Genomic DNA, 18,776 nt, shown 5'->3' with positions numbered 1-18,776 from the left:
GACCGCCCTTCCCCAGTGCAGCCCAAGGTTGGGGGGAGCAGATCACTTTGGGAAGCAGGTGGATATTAAGAGTAAACAAAAAGTGGGCAGTAGCCACTTGGCAGCCTTCATAGGAATCCTTTTCTGATTACAGCCACAGCAAACAATGGGCTGTTGACTTAGCTCTTCTGAGCTGTTGGAGAAGGAAATTCTAATCTACCCACCCGCAAAGGGCGAGTGAGCAGGGCCACTAGCACAGCTCCTGTGGCAGGGCCTAGCCTTCAGGGGCAGTCAGAGGGCACAGTCTGTTGTTCTGTCTCCTCTCCATGATCCCTAGCAAAAGCGGCCCCGCCCCACTGCTCCCTTCCGCATCCCTCTTACTCCAACCACTGACGTTTCTCAAGCCAGGGTGCCCTCCGAGGTTGCCCTCGGAGCCCCCCTTCTCCCACGCCTACCCAGTGGTTACATGGAGCTCCTGAATGGATGAGTTGTTGCCACTGAGAAGTCTAGGGACATCAGGGCAGCAGAGGAGCTACAAATCCCAGAAGCCCCCGCACCCAGCTCTCCACTTCCTCCTTTTAAAGGCTGCTACTCAAATGCATCATCAGAACGAGTTTGGCAAATGAATTTTAATATACAAAACAACAAATATAGATTCACAGCATTTAAAAAATCATTCAAATAACATTGTAAATAATTTTTTTTTACAAAAAACTTCAACAAAAATACATATCAAGTTACATCAATCTTGTACACTATACTTTGGCTGTCAACAGCAAATTCCTCAGTTCAGAAGTCCCATTCTTTGACCTATACAGATGACACATCATCTTGAAGTTAATGAGCTAAAATGTTGCCCAAAGCCTTGCAAAGTAGGTTAGCGAGTCATACAGAATGGACACTAATATTTACAAAAAAAGATTAGAAAGATTAAAAGTATTTTCTAAATATAAAATGTCAGTGCCTGTGAGATAACTAAAGGCAACAATGTAAAGTATGTTGTAGCTAAGTAAACTTGTATCAAATATTTAAGCTTTTGCTTTTTTTTTCAAGATCAGTCATGTTCCACTTATTTTTCCAAAGCCTTTTGAAATCCACTTTCATTGCATCCTGAAAACAATGAGACTTTAATAGAACAATTTGCAGATTAGGTTACTATGGGAAAGCTGGGTCTGCTAGTAGTTTCACCTAGTTGACTTGGGTCCTCCATTTCTGGCCTGTGAGCTGGTGAAAGGACATTTATTCATACTTCTTGACACTCCTTTGAGGGACAATTCTAAGTTTCTTCTCTCCCTGACAAGTAATAGTGCAGAAATACTCCCCCTAACTCCAGGTAATTATGCTGTTCTATTCTGACTGGGACACCAAGTTGATCTGCATGAAGGAGTATCAGCAATTTGGCTTGCAGAGATTTCCACCTGATAAAATGCTGGTTCAGCTGGCTTTTACAAAATACTTATATTGTGAACCAAATTTTGAATTAAATGCACTTTGCTTTATGTCAAGATAACAGTCATGTAGGATGGGGAGATTTTCTGAATAAGAATGGCATCGGTTTTCATCTAGGCTAGGTATAAAAAGGTACAATATTCCGAAATAGTGTTTGATGGTGGTGAAATGTTTTCAACTACAAAATCAGATCTACAGTGGGAAACAAAAATCAGATCTAATGAAAAGAAACCATGTGGCTGGTATCCCAGGGAAGCTCCAGCATACTACCGCTGCCCTCTTTCTAGTCCGCAGGCCAAAGACAAAGAAATCTACTGCTCCAGGATTCTGCAAACATTCAATTTTATGATTTTATAATTGCTTTTAATCTACGGCAGGGTTTTTATATGTTTTAGGTATGATCACAATTGAAAAGGTTGCTTTTGACCCAAGGCTACTTCAACTATCTTCTAACAAAGTCGACCAATTCTGAAACGTGAAGAATGGAATAGGTGAAATTCATCAAAATGTTATGTCATCTTTTCTTTTCTTGGCCCATCTATAATATTATGTAATGTAAGGTTAAAAAGAGAGAAAGGCATAGAGGCGGGAGAGAGCAAGATTCCCAATGAAATTCATACACTGTCCATGGAGGAGGCTCTCTGTTCCCTTTCTTTCCAAGTGGAACATGTGACTCAAATCAGGAAGGAAGTTTGGCAAACGGAAAATGAGAATACTTGAGCCTTCCATTCTTGAAGAACTCAGGCATGTGGTAATAAAACCCAAGCCAGACATGCAGATTTTCAAGAAGTCAAAGGATGTTCTAGCCTTTTAAAAATGTTAGCAGTTTTCAAAATCACCTGAACATCCAAGTAGGATCCACCCAGGAGAGATCTTTAATCGAGTGACCCTCACACTCTATAAAACTGACAGGGGCAACGAATTGAACCTGACTTAACAAAAACACGTCCTGGTATTCATAAGTCTCTGTTAGGAAGTCCGTGGAGGTAGGTGGGAGCCGGAAGTTAGGGCTCAGCTGGAAAATAAATTAGGACTGGCCACAAAATGCAAACCATTTCTTCATTACCCATGAATAAATATTAGGAAATGGAAGTCCTAAGAATGACTCTTAAACTGAATCCTCACTGAAAATGTAACACAAGCAAATGATTCTCTTTACTTCCTTAAACTAATTCTCTTATATTACATTTAAAACAATTTGTTCAAAATTGCTGTACATACAAACAACTCTAGCAGAGACCCCTACAGTTATTGCTAAGGTGTGCAGGAAAAGCATATTAAGTAGTTTCCAAAATATATCATTGTATTTTGTTAGTAAAAAGGTCAGTTCTATAAACACATCTAAAGTTGGAATGTCTGTTCAAGAAGGAAACATACACACACACACCCCCACACATGCCACAGGACCTCTCCAGAAGCTCCTTCCTGCAGCAACTTCCGTCTCAGGACGTGCCGAGCGGCATGATGGTCCACAGAAGCAACTCGGGCTGTCAGCCATGGGGCACCTGAACCCTTAGCAGTGCTGCCTGTAAGCATGTGTGCCAAGGTGGCTCAGAATGGACATCAGGCGTCACAGAATGTTGCAAGGGTCCACCTGAGGACCAAGGTTATGTTTTCTTGATGCATGATGTCACTCTCAGGAACGGCTCTGGATGTGGGGGGCTGCAGGGGAGAAGGGAGGTGCCACACACCTGCAGACTGAAGAATACACCTTTGTCTCTGACATCACAGACTTGTTTATTCTCAAACATGGGCCTGTTAGAAAAAAAAAACTGCAGGGATTGCATACAAAAATGAGCTTCTCATATAGATATCCATTAACAGTTTAACACAGTATCTCCTGTCCAGGGCACTGAGCGGGTTGAAAGGGCATCTCTCTTGCAGAGCCTGCCTTCTCTAGACATAGTTAAAAGTTATATCATGAAAATGTACAACATAGACAAAGAAAAGGAGATGATTATCTGCAGGTGTCAGCCTATGTGGCCTTTGTTAATAAAAACTGCTATCTCTAAGCCAAGATATTTTGTGAAGGTCTTTTTTATAAAGAACAAGTCCTCAGAAGCCTGATGACATGCTCACGTGACATGGTTATGCCCTGTTTGGCTTTATATGTGATAAAGGCAGCTTCTGATTTCCAAGAAGCAGGACTGCTTTGCCTGTCTTTGTGATTTCATTGCTAAGGACGATGTCAGGAGCAGTGGGGCTCTTTGAGAGTGCCTTCTGACCAGTGCATTTTCATATTCACTGTATCATAAATATTAGAGTAAATGAGCTTTTTATATTGCAAAAAGTTGTTTGAATTTTTTTTTTTTTTTTTTTTTTTTTTTTTTTGGAGACAGTCTCGCTGTATCTCCCAGGCTGGAGTGCAGTGGTGCGATCTCAGCTCACTGCAACCTCCGCTTCCCAGGTTCAAAAGATTCTCCTACCTCAGCCTTCCCAGTAGCTGGGATTACAGGCATGCGCCACCATGCCCAGCTAATTTTTGTATTATTAGTAGAGACTGGGCTTTGCCATGTTGGCCAGGCTTGTCTCCAACTCCTGACCTCAGGTGATCCACCTGCCTTGGCCTCCCAAAGTGCTGGGATTACAGGCATGAGCCACAGCACCCAGCCTTGCATAGCAGTTTCTTAGGTTACAGCATGTGGGCAAGATATGATTTCTGCTCGGAGTTACTCAAGGCGTGCAGGCAGGAGGGAATCCAACTCTGGGACAAAGCCAGTGTGCAGCAGGATTTCTCCCTCCTTGCCTGAAAAGCAGTGGATTCTTGAGGATGCATAAGTTGCTCTGCACTGAGGACCCTGATGAAGGTGACAGATGCATCTTGTTTCTCTCCACTTTGCTTGCAGGAAGAGGAACCTTGCAGGATGACGTTTGCACTACCAGTTAGCATCTGTGTGGACACAGACGATGCCAGGGAACACCGTGGTCAGCTCCATGGCAGCTGTAGGTCCCCCAGTATTACAGAAGAGAGTAAGAGCTCAATTTCTAAGTGCGACCAGACACGTGCAGCATTGTGTCAACCCTGTCTTGACGGCATCCTTGAAAATCAAATGCAGAAGTGATCCCCTAACCTCATCACTCCTTAGGAACTGCAAAACCCTGGATGCTGTGTTTGGACCTGCAGCAGGCACTTGCTCATCATCAGCAGGAGTGGCTTCAGCTGCTGCCTAATCACTCGCTTTAGAGCATGGTACTGGGTCCCACATCTGGGCCATCTCATAGCGGGTCACGGGTGTTTCTGTGTAGGATAAAGCTTTGTGTCATGACCGTCTCCTCCCTTCCACAAAGGCAGCTGGGTCTCCGAAGACTGAGGGTGATTCCAAGACCTTCTCTCCTTCATTGATCCCTAAAAGGAAGTTTTTATCACTGGGTCCAAGAAACTTTCCCTGGATTGAAGCACACAAGAAACAAAGACAGTTCTTCTCTTGACACCCAGCTCCATGGAAGCACAGCCTCCTGTTTTCATTTCCGGAAGGGGGTGAGCCTGTTGAAGGTGTGCCAGAAGAGCGAGGACTTCCTCTTGGGTTCCGCCAGGCCAAAGACCTGCTGCTGGGGGACGCTTGTGGGCATAGTGATGTGGCGCTGGTGGATGGGGTGCAGGCCCTGGTGCGGTGGGGCCACGGGGCACCTGTTGTAGCCTGACTCGGGAGGGGAGAGAGATGGAACAGGGACTGAGGGTCACTTGTTAACCAGAAAGGAAAAAAATAAAAATGCTGAGACTCCAAGTCCAAGTTCTCAGCTAATTCTTTTTTTTTTTTTTTTTTTTTGAGACAGGGTCTTACTGTCACCCAGGCTGGAGTGCAGTGGTGTGATCTTGGATCACTGCAATCTCTACCTCCCAGGCTCAAGCGATCCTCCCACCTCAGCCTCCTAAGTAGCTGGACCTACAGGTGTGTGCCACCACGCCCAGCTAATTTTTATATTTTTTTGTAGAGAGCTAATTCTTAATTCACATTAACCAAAAAGAAGGTCCAGTAGCTACACTTGTTATGTTCAGGTACTCCGTGTGGAGCGTGACACAGTCTCTCTCACTGAACTCTCCCAAAAAGCCTCCAAGGAGGGTATTATGACAACAACTTGACAGGGAAAGAAACTGAATGCCAGGACATGCAGCGGGAAGTGGCAGAATCTGAGCCAGACTGACAGTCAAGGTGAGTAGCAATAAAATGCTCTAAATGGAAGTCTGGAGCTCATGCTGCCTTGGCCCAAATTCTTCTGTGCCATTTATCAGCTGGGATTACTGGGGAAATTATATGATTTCTCTATGCCTTGGTTCCCCAATCCCTAAAACGGGGATTACAGTACCTATGGGGTTGCTATGAGAATTAAATGAATTAATAGAAGTAAAGTGCTTAGAACTGTGCCCTCAATATCTAATCACTCTAATCAAAACTTCACCGGCATAGGTATTTTTAATCTGTGCAGAGGTAATTTAGAAGGTTTATTAAAATTAGCGATTAGATCAAAACGTAACTGTGTAAGTCAGCATGGCACGAAGAGTGTGGGCCCTGAAAGCAGGAAGGCCTTGGCTCAGAACCCGTCCCTGCCCCTGGCCTGCCAGAAGGCTCTCCCTATCTCCCGAGGTGGCAGGAAGGAAGAAATCAGATAACCCAGGCACAGCGTCCCACCCGGTGGCCACCTGTGAACGTCAGCAGTCCTTCCGTTCTTGAGAAGCCTGGCTGCTGGGCGAGTGACTCGCAGAAGATATGGACAGAAAACAATGTATTCTAACAAATTGATTTACTAGTCATCTGACATCAGAAGTGGAGATTTAAAAAAATTAATAACATGGGTTTTTCTGCCTTAAAGATATTTGTAACTTAGTGGGGAAAAGAAATTCTGCATTTGCATGGAGAAAGCAGGGGAGTGTTAAGTGTGGTTTGGGGAATCAGTTCTTCACTGACTAAAGGTCAGTGGTCTATTGCAGTCCTGGGATTCGTTGGTCCTTGTTTTTGCATTTGCAGTCAGGAAAATACCAAAAGAGATACATTTCATGGGGTAAATGCCTTTTAAAGTAGAAAGATGACTGGAATAAAGTTTCTAAGAATACAGTGCATATTTTTGGGGGAAAAATCCTTATTACTGAATTCCTGTTGGGCCAGATTATCTGCATCCTGTTGGGCCAGATTTGTGTGGACAAATCTTAGTGCATCAGAGCCCCTGGGTATGCGGCCTGGGCATCAGCATTTTTGAACAGCCTCCCCAGGGAATTCTAATGTGCATGGAGATTAGGGAATCACCGCCCTAAATCAGCGCATGTGTCTTTTTTTGTCTAACTCCTTGCCTGATGTACCGAACCTTTACATCTTTTTCTTACTTAAACTAGACTATATCCAGCCTACAGCTGACAAGCAGTTTGGGGTTTGAGATTTTGTCCTCTCATGCCTAAAAGATGCAAGAGTCCTTGGTTTGCCTCAGACTGGGGATGTGCGTGACCTGGTGGCTAACACCATCAGCACTTGGGGGAGGGGAGCAGAGGGGCCCCAGGCAGGCAAGGAGGTCCACCACCCTCCAGCAGCCCCTCTGAAGGTTTCCTATGCCCACATTCCAATGGAAGCAAACACTGACGCACATTCAAAACCAAACAGAGGCCACCTTCACCTGCCCCCTGTTCTGGACCTGCCCTTGAGTTCTAACTTCTACTGTTCTCCTTGCTCCAAGCTGGTCACAGACTGACAACTTGGGGTATGCTCCCATTTTCAGGAGAATACTGATAAGCATTAAGGGGACAAAGCCTTCTCCATAACTTACCTTTTGACTTTCCATGTCCTGCCTTTTGAGCACTTAACATGGCAAGTTTCTTCTGGTTTTCTGAAATTTCCATTCCTGCATTTAGAAATAAATGTGATATATATTCAGAACACGTGGACATGTTTCAGAACAAAACTTGTATCACAGCCCATATCAGCATTGAGGTTATCACCACAACCTGAGACAGAGAACCTTAATCCTCAAAGAACCTGGACAGGTTGAAGATCAGAAAAGGGGAAGTCATAAGGATTATCGCCAAGGTGGCCATGTGATTGTCCTGCAAACCCGGACAGTTTGGAGAGTGAAATGGGGTGGTGCTCATGAGAATGCAGAATGTCTGTGTGAAGTCCGACGCTCCCAGGCAAATATTCACACGGGGTCATCCCAATTATAACCTAAAGGATGAGGCCCCAGAAGGAGAGGACAGAGCAAAGGGTCCCAGGGCGTGTTCACCCATACGCTATGAGAGCTTTGCACGTTAGCAGTTCCACCCTGAACAAAGGTACCACGTGAGTAGCAGGTAGCGGATTCTGTACCCCAGCTGTGCGTAGTGTGTGCCCTGAGCATTCCCTCACTGTAAAGTCCAGTAGCACAGTGACAGTGTACGTGTGCAGTGTGTGAACTGGGTGAAACAAGAGTCACTGGAAAGACAAGATGAGGCAACCCTTGGCTTCGCAGGGTGTGGGGAAGGAGAAGGAAGGACAGAGCTGAATGGCCAGGGCTGGGTGCTGGGGCCCTGCCTTCTCCCACGGGAAGCCTTCCTCCTGTAGGCAGGTACTTGCTCCAGCTTGGCAGAGCTGACCCAGGCCCTGCGTCTGCTAACTTGCACTGCCTGGCTCGGTCCCGAGGCTCCCTCTCTACCTCTGCCCACTCTGCTCCCCTGGCCCTGATTCCTTCACATGCCCAACATCTGTCCCAGACTGTCCTGACGTCAGGCTTAGGCTCTGTACGCTGGCCACCGGGCTGTCCCTGCCTCCAAGGCCCTCCGTGTCCATTCTCTCTGATCTGCTACCTGAAGCATCTACCCACACACATGCATCAAGTATGAGGGCTGCCAAAATATTCGAGGCAAGGAATGCATCCAGTTTTATCCCACACGTGCCAGTTCACAGACTTACTGGCTCAGGAGTGCCTCAGTCATGCACTTGCGTCTCTGAGCACTGGCCATGGGGAGCATTACACGGCAAAGGGCACCACATCAGGCCCCTCCTTTCCTTTCTATTGAGAGACACTGTAGAAAGCACATAGGATGTCCCCACTAAATAGTGCCGTCTTCGGGAATCCAAACACTCTGACTTACAGATGACTTCCGGGCCTGCACTAGACAATGTCATATGACGACTAAAACTAAGATTTTGTGGCTCTGTCATTTTGCATTTTAGTAACTGTCATCTTCAAATGAATTCTGGGCATGAGTGATTAGCCCTATTTCAATGGGGCCCCAGAGTCTGCACCAATAATCTATGGCTGTTGCTGGGAATCAGATTTCCTCTTAGTGTAAAGGACACCCTGACACTTGGTGTAAGGGGCTGCCTGTGATGTGGGGAGCTCTGTATCTTGGAGTGGCCCAAGTCCAGGCCAATGTCTACCCATTGAGTGTTTCCAAGTCGATCCCTGCTTCCGTTTTAGCCTGACCAACTTGTAAATCCCTCCAACTCTACTGCAGAATCTCACAAAACCTCCTGTGGGTGAGACCAAATTCTGTAGCCAAGCTTAGAGCCAGTGGCTGGGGAGGACAGAAAAAGCACCTCCTGGTTTTTAGTCCTGCGGTCCTCATGGCAGTGGGCAAGGATGGGGAGGGGCGTATGCTGGCTCCCCTCCATCCTGGACCATGACTTTTGAGGGCTGGGCTCACTTGGGCTGCAGAGATGAATATCCTTCACTGTGGCTCCCTGACTTCCATTCAACAGATTGTGCTCAAAACCCTAAAGAGCTTGGGAGGCAATGAAATAGAGGCTCAGAGACTGTGGGTGCTGCCATCATTAATGCCAGGCATGGCAGATTCAGTCTCAGGGGCCACACTGCACCTCCAGGTCAGCAGAAGCTGGGAAGACAAACCAAAGAAGTACAAATGTAACACTGGGTGTGAAGGACCATCGCCTTAACTGCAATGGACGATGCGGCATCCTGAGTTTCATAGGGAGAGATGGGAAGCATGAGGGCAGGCTGCTGGGTGTGGATCAACTGTGGCAGTGAGGCACACTGAAGGTATTGCACAGGCACAGCTAAAGGGGAGGCCTCCAGAATCACGTGATACTTCTGATAGCCTGGGTGATGGTCACCATAGTGGGGTTCCATCTCTGGGGTCACAGTGAACTGGTTTTATTATTTATTCTTCATACCCTGCATGTGGCATCCAAAGTGCTGGATTTAAATGTTATGTGGCCACAGTGCAAGAGTGGGCCAGTTCCATAAGCCTCAATTTTCTCATCTGTAAATTGGGTATAATAACAGCAACCACTTCATAGGGATTCAATGAGACAATCTCTATAAATGGGCCACAGAATGTCTGGCACAAGGTAAATACTGAATAAATGTTGCCGGTAGTAACTACATCTGACATGGTCTGTCTTGTAAGTACATTCAGAAGTATTTAGGGTTTGCAGATCCCTTGTCCTTTCCCCATGGTGGGATTCAGCTCTGAGGGAGAAGGCTGGGCAGAGCAGGCCCATGGGAGTGGAGAATGAAGCTATTACAGCAAGCAGAGGCAAAGGTGCCTGCAGGGCCAAGGGCTGCTCACCCATCTCCTTGTCCTCTTGCACCCGCCTCCTTTCATCTGCACAGGCCTGCAGCCACCTTGCCTTGTCTTCTTGTTTTTTGGCACAAAACAAATAAACCTCATCCGTGGTCCTACTGACGAGCTTGAAGGCATTTTTCACGCTGAGGTTGCAGTCCTTGTCGCGCCCATCCCCCAGGTCCACAAGCTCCATCTCATCCATGTCCAGCCGGCCCTTGTAGTACAGCATGTCCCTGCGCAGCAGGTCCTTCTTGCAGGACACCAGCTGGTGGTCAAACAGGAAGAACGTCCGCTGCTGGCTTTTGCCTTGCTTAGTGATTTTGGTCAGCTCCCCAGAATGAATCAATTCTGAGCTTCGGTCTAAGATATCCAGTCCCTGGAAGGATGAAAACACATCTTAAGACCTTCCAATTCTACCACAGCTGTAGTCCTAGCTACTTAAGAAGCCAAGGTGGGAGGATCGTTGAGGCCAAGAGTTTGAGACCAGCCTGGGCAACATAGCAAGACCCCATCTCCACATAAAATTTTAAAAATTAGCCAGGCATGGTGGCACACACCTGTAGTCCTAGCTACTTAGGAGGCTGAGGCGGGAGGATCCCCTGAGCCCAGGAGTTTGAGGCTGTAGTGAATAGTGATCACGCCAGTACACTCCAGCCTGAGGGGCAGAGCAAGACCCTTCTCTCTAAACAACAACAACAACAAACAAACAAACAACAACAACAAAAACAAACTCCCAATTTGGATTCCTTCAGGTGTTAGGATATGGAAGAGACTCCTAACACAGAATCTTTCTCAGACTTTCTAGGTACCTGAGGCTGCCTACCACCTGTCCCCATTCACAGGTGGTCAGGGCCTCAAAGGTTATTTGTAATAAACCTGGATTTATTGGTCTCCTGGTGCCTGAAATTTCTTCCTTTTCTTTTTTTTTTCCTGCTTACTAGAAAAATGTGACAGTGCCTCTGTGTTAGCTGAGGGGTCTTCCTAGCCTGAAGCCTCTGGTAAGAGGCATGCTGAATTAATGGAACCCAGTCAAGATCTGAAACAGCAGCTGACCCAAACGGAGCCTCCAAGAGTGAGAGCACGCAGGCTTATATGTGAGAAAGCATTCATGCAGGGGACACAGTATCGTGATTATGGACCTGACATTATTTGTGTTGAGTATATGGCAGCTCCCTGGAATTGCAACTTGTTCAGGGTCATAGAAACAAAAGGCCAGATGATAAATTGTCAGCAAGAAATTAACTTCTGACAAATTATCCCCTAAATGTCAGCGTCCAAAATCAAAAAGAAAAACACACTTTTATTATATTTAGGTTGAATCTAATCCAATGTTACTTTATGGTATTTGGTATGACAATGGCCTTTGTTAAATAAGATTTGATTCTCCCTTAATCCCAGTCATACACAATATTTTTTGGAGGCAAAAGAGCCTGACTCCAAAATAGTTCTTCTATTTACTTGCTCAGAGCAATTCCGTGCCCTAGATTCTTCACTGACGAAATAAAAGAGTTGGACTCAGTGTTCTCTGAGATCCTGCCCGAACTCCAGAAGTCTATAAGGCCCTTGAAATGTACGTGTTTCTCTCCAATTTTCACCACCTATAGCCTATTTCAGTTAAAAACCTAACTTCTTGCTCCAAACTTTCTCAGTCCTCTGGGAGAGTGAGTTCTGACCAATTAATAGATGTAAAATCAACATAGCTTGGTTAAAAACAATCTGAATGGCATCTGCTTGTTGTTCTTAATTTAATGGCAGTAGAGCACAGTGATCACCAGCACGGACTTTGAAGCCAGGGTGCCTGCTTGGGTTTGAATCCAGCTCTGCTACTTTTGAGCTGTGTGGTCTTGGGCAAGTTATTTAACCTTTCTGTGCTTCAGTTTTCCCATCTGTTAAATGGGTATAATAATAGTGCTTACTTCATAGGATGGTGTAGAGGATTAAATGAGTTCATATATGTACAAATGGCTCAGACCAGTGCCATTCAGACATGTGGTAAATACATACAGGTGCTAACTATTGTCACTGTTTTTATGAATACAGAGAGAGAGAGAGAGAGAGAGAATTTGTTGGACCATTATTACAGGCATTGTATTTGTAGTTTTTCCTTTTTTTTTTTTTTTTGAGACAGAGTCTTGCTCTGTCACCCAGACTAGAGTGCAGTGGCACGATCACGGCTCACTGCAGCCTCAACCTCCTAGGCTCAAGTGATCCTTTCAACTCAGCCTCCTGAGTAGCCAGGAATACATGTGTATGCCACCATGCCCAGCTGATTTTTTTTTACTTTTTGTAGAGATGGGGTCTTGCCATGTTGCCCAGGCTAGTCTCAAACTCCTGGGCTCAAGTGATTCTCACACTTTGGCCTCCCAAAGTGCTGGGATTACAGGTGTGAGCCACTGTGCCTGGCCTGTACTGTTTTATAAAATGCTCACGGTAGCCTATGAGGTAGGTAATATTTTCCTCCCCAATTTATAAGATAAAAAAATTAATCTTGGCCAGATCATACAGGATTCACATGTGGGCAGGGACTCCAGAGTCCCCCATACTTCTACTACTATGTTATGTGGCTGCAACTGAAATGCCCTCTACTGTTCCCACGGTACTCCCTCTATGAGGAGAGAGAGAGGCTCAGCAATAAATTAACTGCAGATACTCTTCAGATTTTATTTCTTATGGGGGTGGGGTATAAAATAGTCGACAGTTAAATTCAACAGTATGCCTCGAAATACATTTACCATTAATGGTATATATACCATTAAAGCCAAGAATATAAGATATTGACCACAGGATATTAAAGTGCATCTGCACCAGATCAAAGGTGCGGGAGGGGTGAGTGGCATGGGATCATGCGGGGTGCTTCCCACTTACCTCCCAGCCCACGATGGACACCTGCCAGCGAGCTATCTTGTCGATGCTCTCCAGCTTGCGCTTGCGCTCGTTGATCAGACAGGCCACATTCTTCATGGCCTCATATGCTGCCTTTATGTTGCTGTAATCACTGCAAGATGGGAGGTTAATTTTAATCACATAACATGCACCTTACAAATGAGGATTGGCAAAATAATCCACTGGGGCGCTTCTTCGTATACGAATGCTCTAGACAAAGTGACATTTACGTCATAGCCGCTGTTTCCCTTTTTCTTGTTCCCTTGTGAATAGACTACAGTCTGCATAGATTAAGGGAGCTGACCCAGTGCAATTCAGAATTCTTTGGAATAAAAATGTTTTCACTCATTTCCCAGAAATTACAATGAATGACAGTAAATGCCACAAATAAGTAAGTTTTAGTCACGGTGACAATGGGTGACTTTCATTAATACAGAAAGAACAGTCTTTATTATGGCTCTGATTCTCATATAACCACTCTTGCTATATAAAGTACTTTAAAAATCACTAACCATTTTCAAGAGTGACTATTTGCTCTGAGTCTTCATCTTTTATGCTGTTCGGGAAAGGACAGGAGAGGACAGGCACCTGAAGTGGTGAGTTACGGAAATGCCAGTATGGCATTCGCCTCACCAACAGAGCTTCCTTTCTGGTGCTTTCCGTCCACCACAGTCACGTCAAGCTAAAATGTTCTCCCCAGGAGGTCCCCACTCCCAAGCCCACTAAAACTGTAGGCACCGGAAAAGCAGAAACTACAGTTTTAATCTACACACAGGCTAGCACAGAGCATGTCCAGTATCTGCAAGCTTCCCATTCAGGTTTTGCTCAGCGTTAATAATGCGGGGCCACGGAGACCAACCATCCAGCTACTGAGCTATATTTTCCGTTTTCCTGTAGCAACTTACAGCACAGACAGGGCCACTCCATCACAGCTGGAATGAATTAGAATCCTCCTGAGCAGCCATGGGAAAGCCTTGAAAGCAGATTCTATTGTCTATTTACCAAACACAATTCATCCCAGCTCCTGTGAAGTCCCCAGACACTGCCCACCAAGCAGACCCTGCTGTCTTCAGAGACGCCCATTCACACTCAGAAGTGGGGCAGAGAGCAGGAGCAAGAATGACACCAGGGGCTGCCAAAATAATGGGCACAGAGCCCCCAAAGAGGCCTCCAGCAACGAAGAAAGGGTCGCAAAATAAGTTTTTCTGGACAAAACTAAATTGTAATGGTTTTTTTAAAAGAATTTTTGCTTTGTTTTACTTAAGACAAGGAAATGGACTTTCTGTCATGTCAACTAATTTTTATTTTGAAAAAACCAAAATCTGCAAATGCTCTTGGTGAAAAATGCCCTTAAAGGAAGAAAATCAACTACTGAAGAGTGAGGTGTGGACTTCTGGACCCAGCTTTCCCATCTCGGAAGGTACTAAGCTGCCTGCCCACGTCTTTCAAGAAGTCTTTGCTTCTTAATTTTCTTATTAATTGTCTTTGGCTCTGACTCCTCATCATGCCATCAGGACATTTTCTTAAAAATGTCTTTGAAAATCTGTAGAAGGTATTTACAACTATAATTTTTTTTCTTCAATTTTGTGGCTCTCTTGACTTCCCTGTTTTTTTTTTTTTTCCACTGAACTTTTCTGATTTCCCCATCAGAAAAAGAAAAAAATATATAGCTCTCTCTTCTTTTATCTATTTCAATGAACTCCTTTTTCTAATTCCTTTAGTCCTAACTCTTTAGCTAACACCCATATCTAGTGTCTATTGTTCAGTGACTTGCTCTTATTCTTTACTTTCCAATCTAATTGTAAGAAGGCTCTCCCCACACCCTCGCCTTTTTTTTTTTTTTTTTTTTTTTTTTTTGAGACAAAGTCTCACTCTGTCACCCAGGCTGGAGTGCAATGGTGCGATCTCGGCTCATTGCAACCTCCACCTCCTGGGTTCAAGCGATTTTCGTGCCTCAGCCTCCCAATTAGCTAGGATTACAGGTGCCCGCCACCATGCCCAGCTAATTTTTGCATTTTAGTAGAGATGGAATTTCACTATGTTGGCCAGGCTGGTCTCAAACTCCTGACCTCATGTGATCCACCCGCCACGGCCTCCCAAAATGGTGGGATTACAGACGTGAGCCATGGCGCCCAGCCAGAAGTTTCCTTTTTTAAGTCTGTCTCTCCACAGGAGTTCAGAGGCAGAGAGGACAAAATAATGATTCACTCTCCACTCCCTGCAGGAAGATATTTAGCTGCTGAAACCCAGAACTGTTGTGGTTTGCCATAGAAATTTCCTCCTGGTACAATCCCTTCCCTCTTCCTCTTCTCATTAGGACCCTTTGAGATGACCCTCTCCAGAGCTGCAGGTGCAGTTAAAGACTTTGTGTCAGGGGCATGGACCCTGTTTCGATTCTCATCTAAAAGAGTCAGCTTTAGCCTAGACCCTTGCGCCCCTGGGTAGCCTGGCTTGGAGCCTGGCACACAGCAGTTGCCCTATGACTATCCTGTCCCTGCTGGCCAGGTGAGAACTCAGAATTAGCCAAGCACTGCTACCTTGAGGTACCCAACAGCTGGGCTGTGCTGTGATGACATTTTCCCATGGCATGGAAAATGGGCATGCACATTCCAATGCTGAATGGGTGACATGCCTAATGTATAACCACACAAAGGCTTCTGTGCATGCACGAAATGATGGTTGGCTATTAAGGAAACAAAGGGTAACTTTTGGCTCCCCCAGAAGAGATCATATGGCTAGGGAACAAGGGCGTGAGAAGAATCCAGAAACAACCAAGGCAGATAATAAAGACAGAGAGAGAGTGTATTTTGTTGCTTGTTGTTCAGGAGAAGCTGAGATTCAAACAACAGAAGTGTGAGTAACAAGAAGAGCTTAGTCAGGCACCAAGGAAGCTCGAAGGGAGATGCAGCATTCAGGTAAGCATGGAAGGAAGCCCTGTGCTCCCAGCAGGAGGGAACAGGGAGAAGACCAGCGAGTTGGCACCCTGGTGGGTAGGGAACGGCTCAGGGCCCAGCGGGTGCCCAATGCCCTGGTCTTCTCAGCCGCCCCATATGGGTTTGCACCCCTGACAATCCACACCCTTTTACAGTTCAAGCTTGTGTGTGCCCTCACCCCTTCTAAATAGAGAAGGGGTTGCTAAATAGAGACTGCTTAACAACAAGTAACTTTAGGTAATCCACTAGTAAGTAACGTTTCTGTCATAAAGAATCCTGCTCTGAGCCGAGCTGCTGTACGTCAACCTCAAGGGTACAGGAGAGAATGAGAGTTATGGCTTTCCGTTCACACTGGTGTGTTTCCCTCAGAAACCGTCTTTACTAACTACTGAGTACTCAAAGACGTTTATAAAATACAGGTAAGCAACATAACAATACAACAAAAGCCGCCATGCACTCGTGGCACAGCTCACGAATGGCCCTTGTGTCTTCATAGCTCTAGGACTGGATATTCTGGAGGCTCTTCAATCACTCTATTTCAGTAGTTAATTGCACACATTCTAAACAACCTGAAAACTTCTCCCATGGAGCTCCCAAAGTTTTAAGGCTGACACTGAAGCCCACCTATCACTGCCTGGAGTTAAGAGCTGCCTACAGGTAATGGCAGCAGTGCTCTCACCTGTGCCCCTTACCCATGCCCCTCACCCGTGTTCCTGTGTGGTATACTTGAGCAGCTCGGCCAGCTGCAGCGGGTATTTGCAGATCTTCTGCACTGGTGTGAGCAGGAACCCGTCGATGGCGATGTCAATCATCTGCTGCAGCAGGCGGCAGGCTTCAAAGAAATGTCTGTACTTGCCCTGCTTCATGAGGTTGGCGAGCTCCAGGCAGGCGCCCGGGTGGTTGTTGCAGTACTCGGAATAGATGGCAAAGCCCTCTTGCTGGGAAGGAAAAGTACAGCTTCGTCAGCTTCTGGGGTGCCTCTGGGACATGACAAAGACAGGCATCATCCCAGCCCTCTCTAAGGGACACTCCTAGAAAGGAGGAAGATGGACTACTGCAAGAAGGACAGGGCATGAAATCCGCTGGCACCCAAGCTGCCCTGCCATGGTTTCCGCAAGCGTTATCTGGCCGGCGAGAAGGGGTGCTTCAGCAGGCTCCTGAGGGGGTTGGGGATGAGGCTGCCCTGGAACTCAGCACCCTGGTCTCTTTCTAGCCTGCCTCACGCTCATCCTGGAAGGTGGGGAGCAGGGCCTCTAACGTCCCCCTCCCACAAATTTTTTCAACTCGCTGAAAACCATGTATGCAGTTTTAATCGTTGCTTATTCTTTGTGGTTTACAACTAGTCTTGTCAGGTTTTCCTCAAAAATGCCCATTTCAACACACCTCTCTTCCCAATTCTCTGCCGTCACCCTGGCTGGGCCCGCCAAGACCCCTTCCCTGGTGGCAGCAGTACTCCCCTGTCCTCACTGTGAGACTTACCTTCCTCAGGCCACCACCTGGCCTCCAGCCTGTCCTAAGCTGGCTCCTGCAGGAACCTTCTACACAGGCCACACAAGGAGGCCTGTGACAATGTCCCAGATATGCCCAGGTCACACATGGGGCCCAGCCTCCAGCTGACTAACTTAACACAAAAACATTATGCCCAGCCACTTAAAATCTATCTGCCCCAGAGGACTCTAGACAGCTACTGAGCCCAGCACCCAGGAAGTGAAGGCGTGGTGAGGCTGTCATTGTTATTATTATTACTCTTACTGTTCCCTAGTTATTTGGGCTGGGACTAAAATCTTCCTCTGAAATCCTTTAGCGGTAAGTAGTAATAGTCAATCATAAGTTAAAAAATGATAAATGCATGTTATCACAGGAAGGTTCTGAGGCAGTTACAGTATCACAACCATGCGTCCTGGAGCCGCATGCCCGGGTCTGCCTTCACAGATGCCTCTTACTGGTATGTGGTCTTGGGTTACTTACTCTCTGGGCCTTAGTTTCCTCATCTAGAAAGTGAGAGATAATCATATCTACCTCATAGCAATACACAAGCTAATATAAGAAAACCCTGGAAACAGTGCCTGAAATGTAATAGACACTTCCTGGATATTATTAGGAAGGACTCCATAGTTCTTATGGCATAACCCTTAGAAATTTTTAAAAAGTAATTACTCCAAATGTAACCCCCTAATTCCAGACTACATAAAAGGATTTTGAAAAAATGAATTTGGGACATTTAGACAAGATTAACTATATAGATTTTGTTTATATGATAAGCATATAAGATAGAAGAAACATCTCCTTTCTATGGAAGATTCATCTAGCAAACAAACAATAAAACAAAAGAGACTCCTGTTTTTTGTGGAGATGCACTTCAAAATTATGTAAGCAGATGTTATTAATAATGAAATAAAGGGTGACGCACATTTTGAAGAAAGCAAGATCCTATTTCACTTAAGTGAGGTTCCTCTTTGTTGTACTGTTTCTCAAGGTCTTTCAGAAACTTTCTTTGGAATTTGTAAATATCTTCAATGTTTCCAAAAATAGTGGCTAGCTGCGCAACGGTGAACATTCCTGTGTGCTTGCGGCACTGTCGGATATAGCCCTGCAAAATACAGAAGTAATACTTTTTATTTGGAAATCCAAATAAATTATTTGAATAGTACAGCTTTTGTAGGCCTAAAGCCATGAACTTGGAATGAATTTTAATTAAAAAGACTCTATGAGTCTCTGATGAGGTCATCGTACTTCCATGACTGCAATTTGCCATAGGTGTTTTAAAATAAAAAGAAAGCAGAAAGGCTCATGCGGTTGGATTTAGGATCCAATAAACCATATAATGTTTTCCAGAAACAAGTTTCAAATACCAGAGCTCAAAAATTGGTGTCGTCACGTGTTTTTCCAAACTCTTCAGATAATCATTCTCCCAACCCTAATTCCATTTCACAGCCCAGGAGACTTGTCAAATGCAGAATGTCACTGCTTGCTGAATAGCCCATGCAGCTCTGTGCACTGTTCATCAGGGCAAGGATTCCTCTTACCCAAGGATTCCACCAGCA

The 18,776-nt window shown here is 45.5% G+C and overlaps 1 protein-coding gene across 11 annotated transcripts in view; it reads right to left on the bottom strand.

Annotated features, from left to right (window-relative positions):
* Window positions 1–593: 593 nt before the first annotated feature.
* Window positions 594–18,776, bottom strand: part of SPATA13 (spermatogenesis associated 13) — a 328,600-nt gene continuing 310,417 nt past the window's right edge. For all 11 annotated transcript variants that reach the window (XM_016925049.4, XM_009426740.5, XM_016925048.4 and 8 more), the window contains 6 exons: window positions 18,143–18,322; window positions 16,438–16,670; window positions 12,782–12,911; window positions 9,920–10,292; window positions 7,180–7,254; window positions 594–5,066 (listed from right to left, as the gene is read on the bottom strand). In XM_016925049.4, the coding sequence (XP_016780538.3) occupies window positions 4,891–5,066; window positions 7,180–7,254; window positions 9,920–10,292; window positions 12,782–12,911; window positions 16,438–16,670; window positions 18,143–18,322 (1,167 nt within the window). In that variant the 3' untranslated portion in view covers window positions 594–4,890. The remainder of the gene's footprint in view (window positions 5,067–7,179; window positions 7,255–9,919; window positions 10,293–12,781; window positions 12,912–16,437; window positions 16,671–18,142; window positions 18,323–18,776) is intronic.

The sequence above is a fragment of the Pan troglodytes genome, chromosome 14 (assembly GCF_028858775.2).
Source record: "Pan troglodytes isolate AG18354 chromosome 14, NHGRI_mPanTro3-v2.0_pri, whole genome shotgun sequence".
In the NCBI taxonomy this organism is placed as follows: domain Eukaryota; kingdom Metazoa; phylum Chordata; class Mammalia; order Primates; family Hominidae; genus Pan; species Pan troglodytes.
The sequence above is the reverse complement of the archived record's forward strand: the minus strand, read 5'-3'. Positions and strand labels throughout refer to the sequence as shown.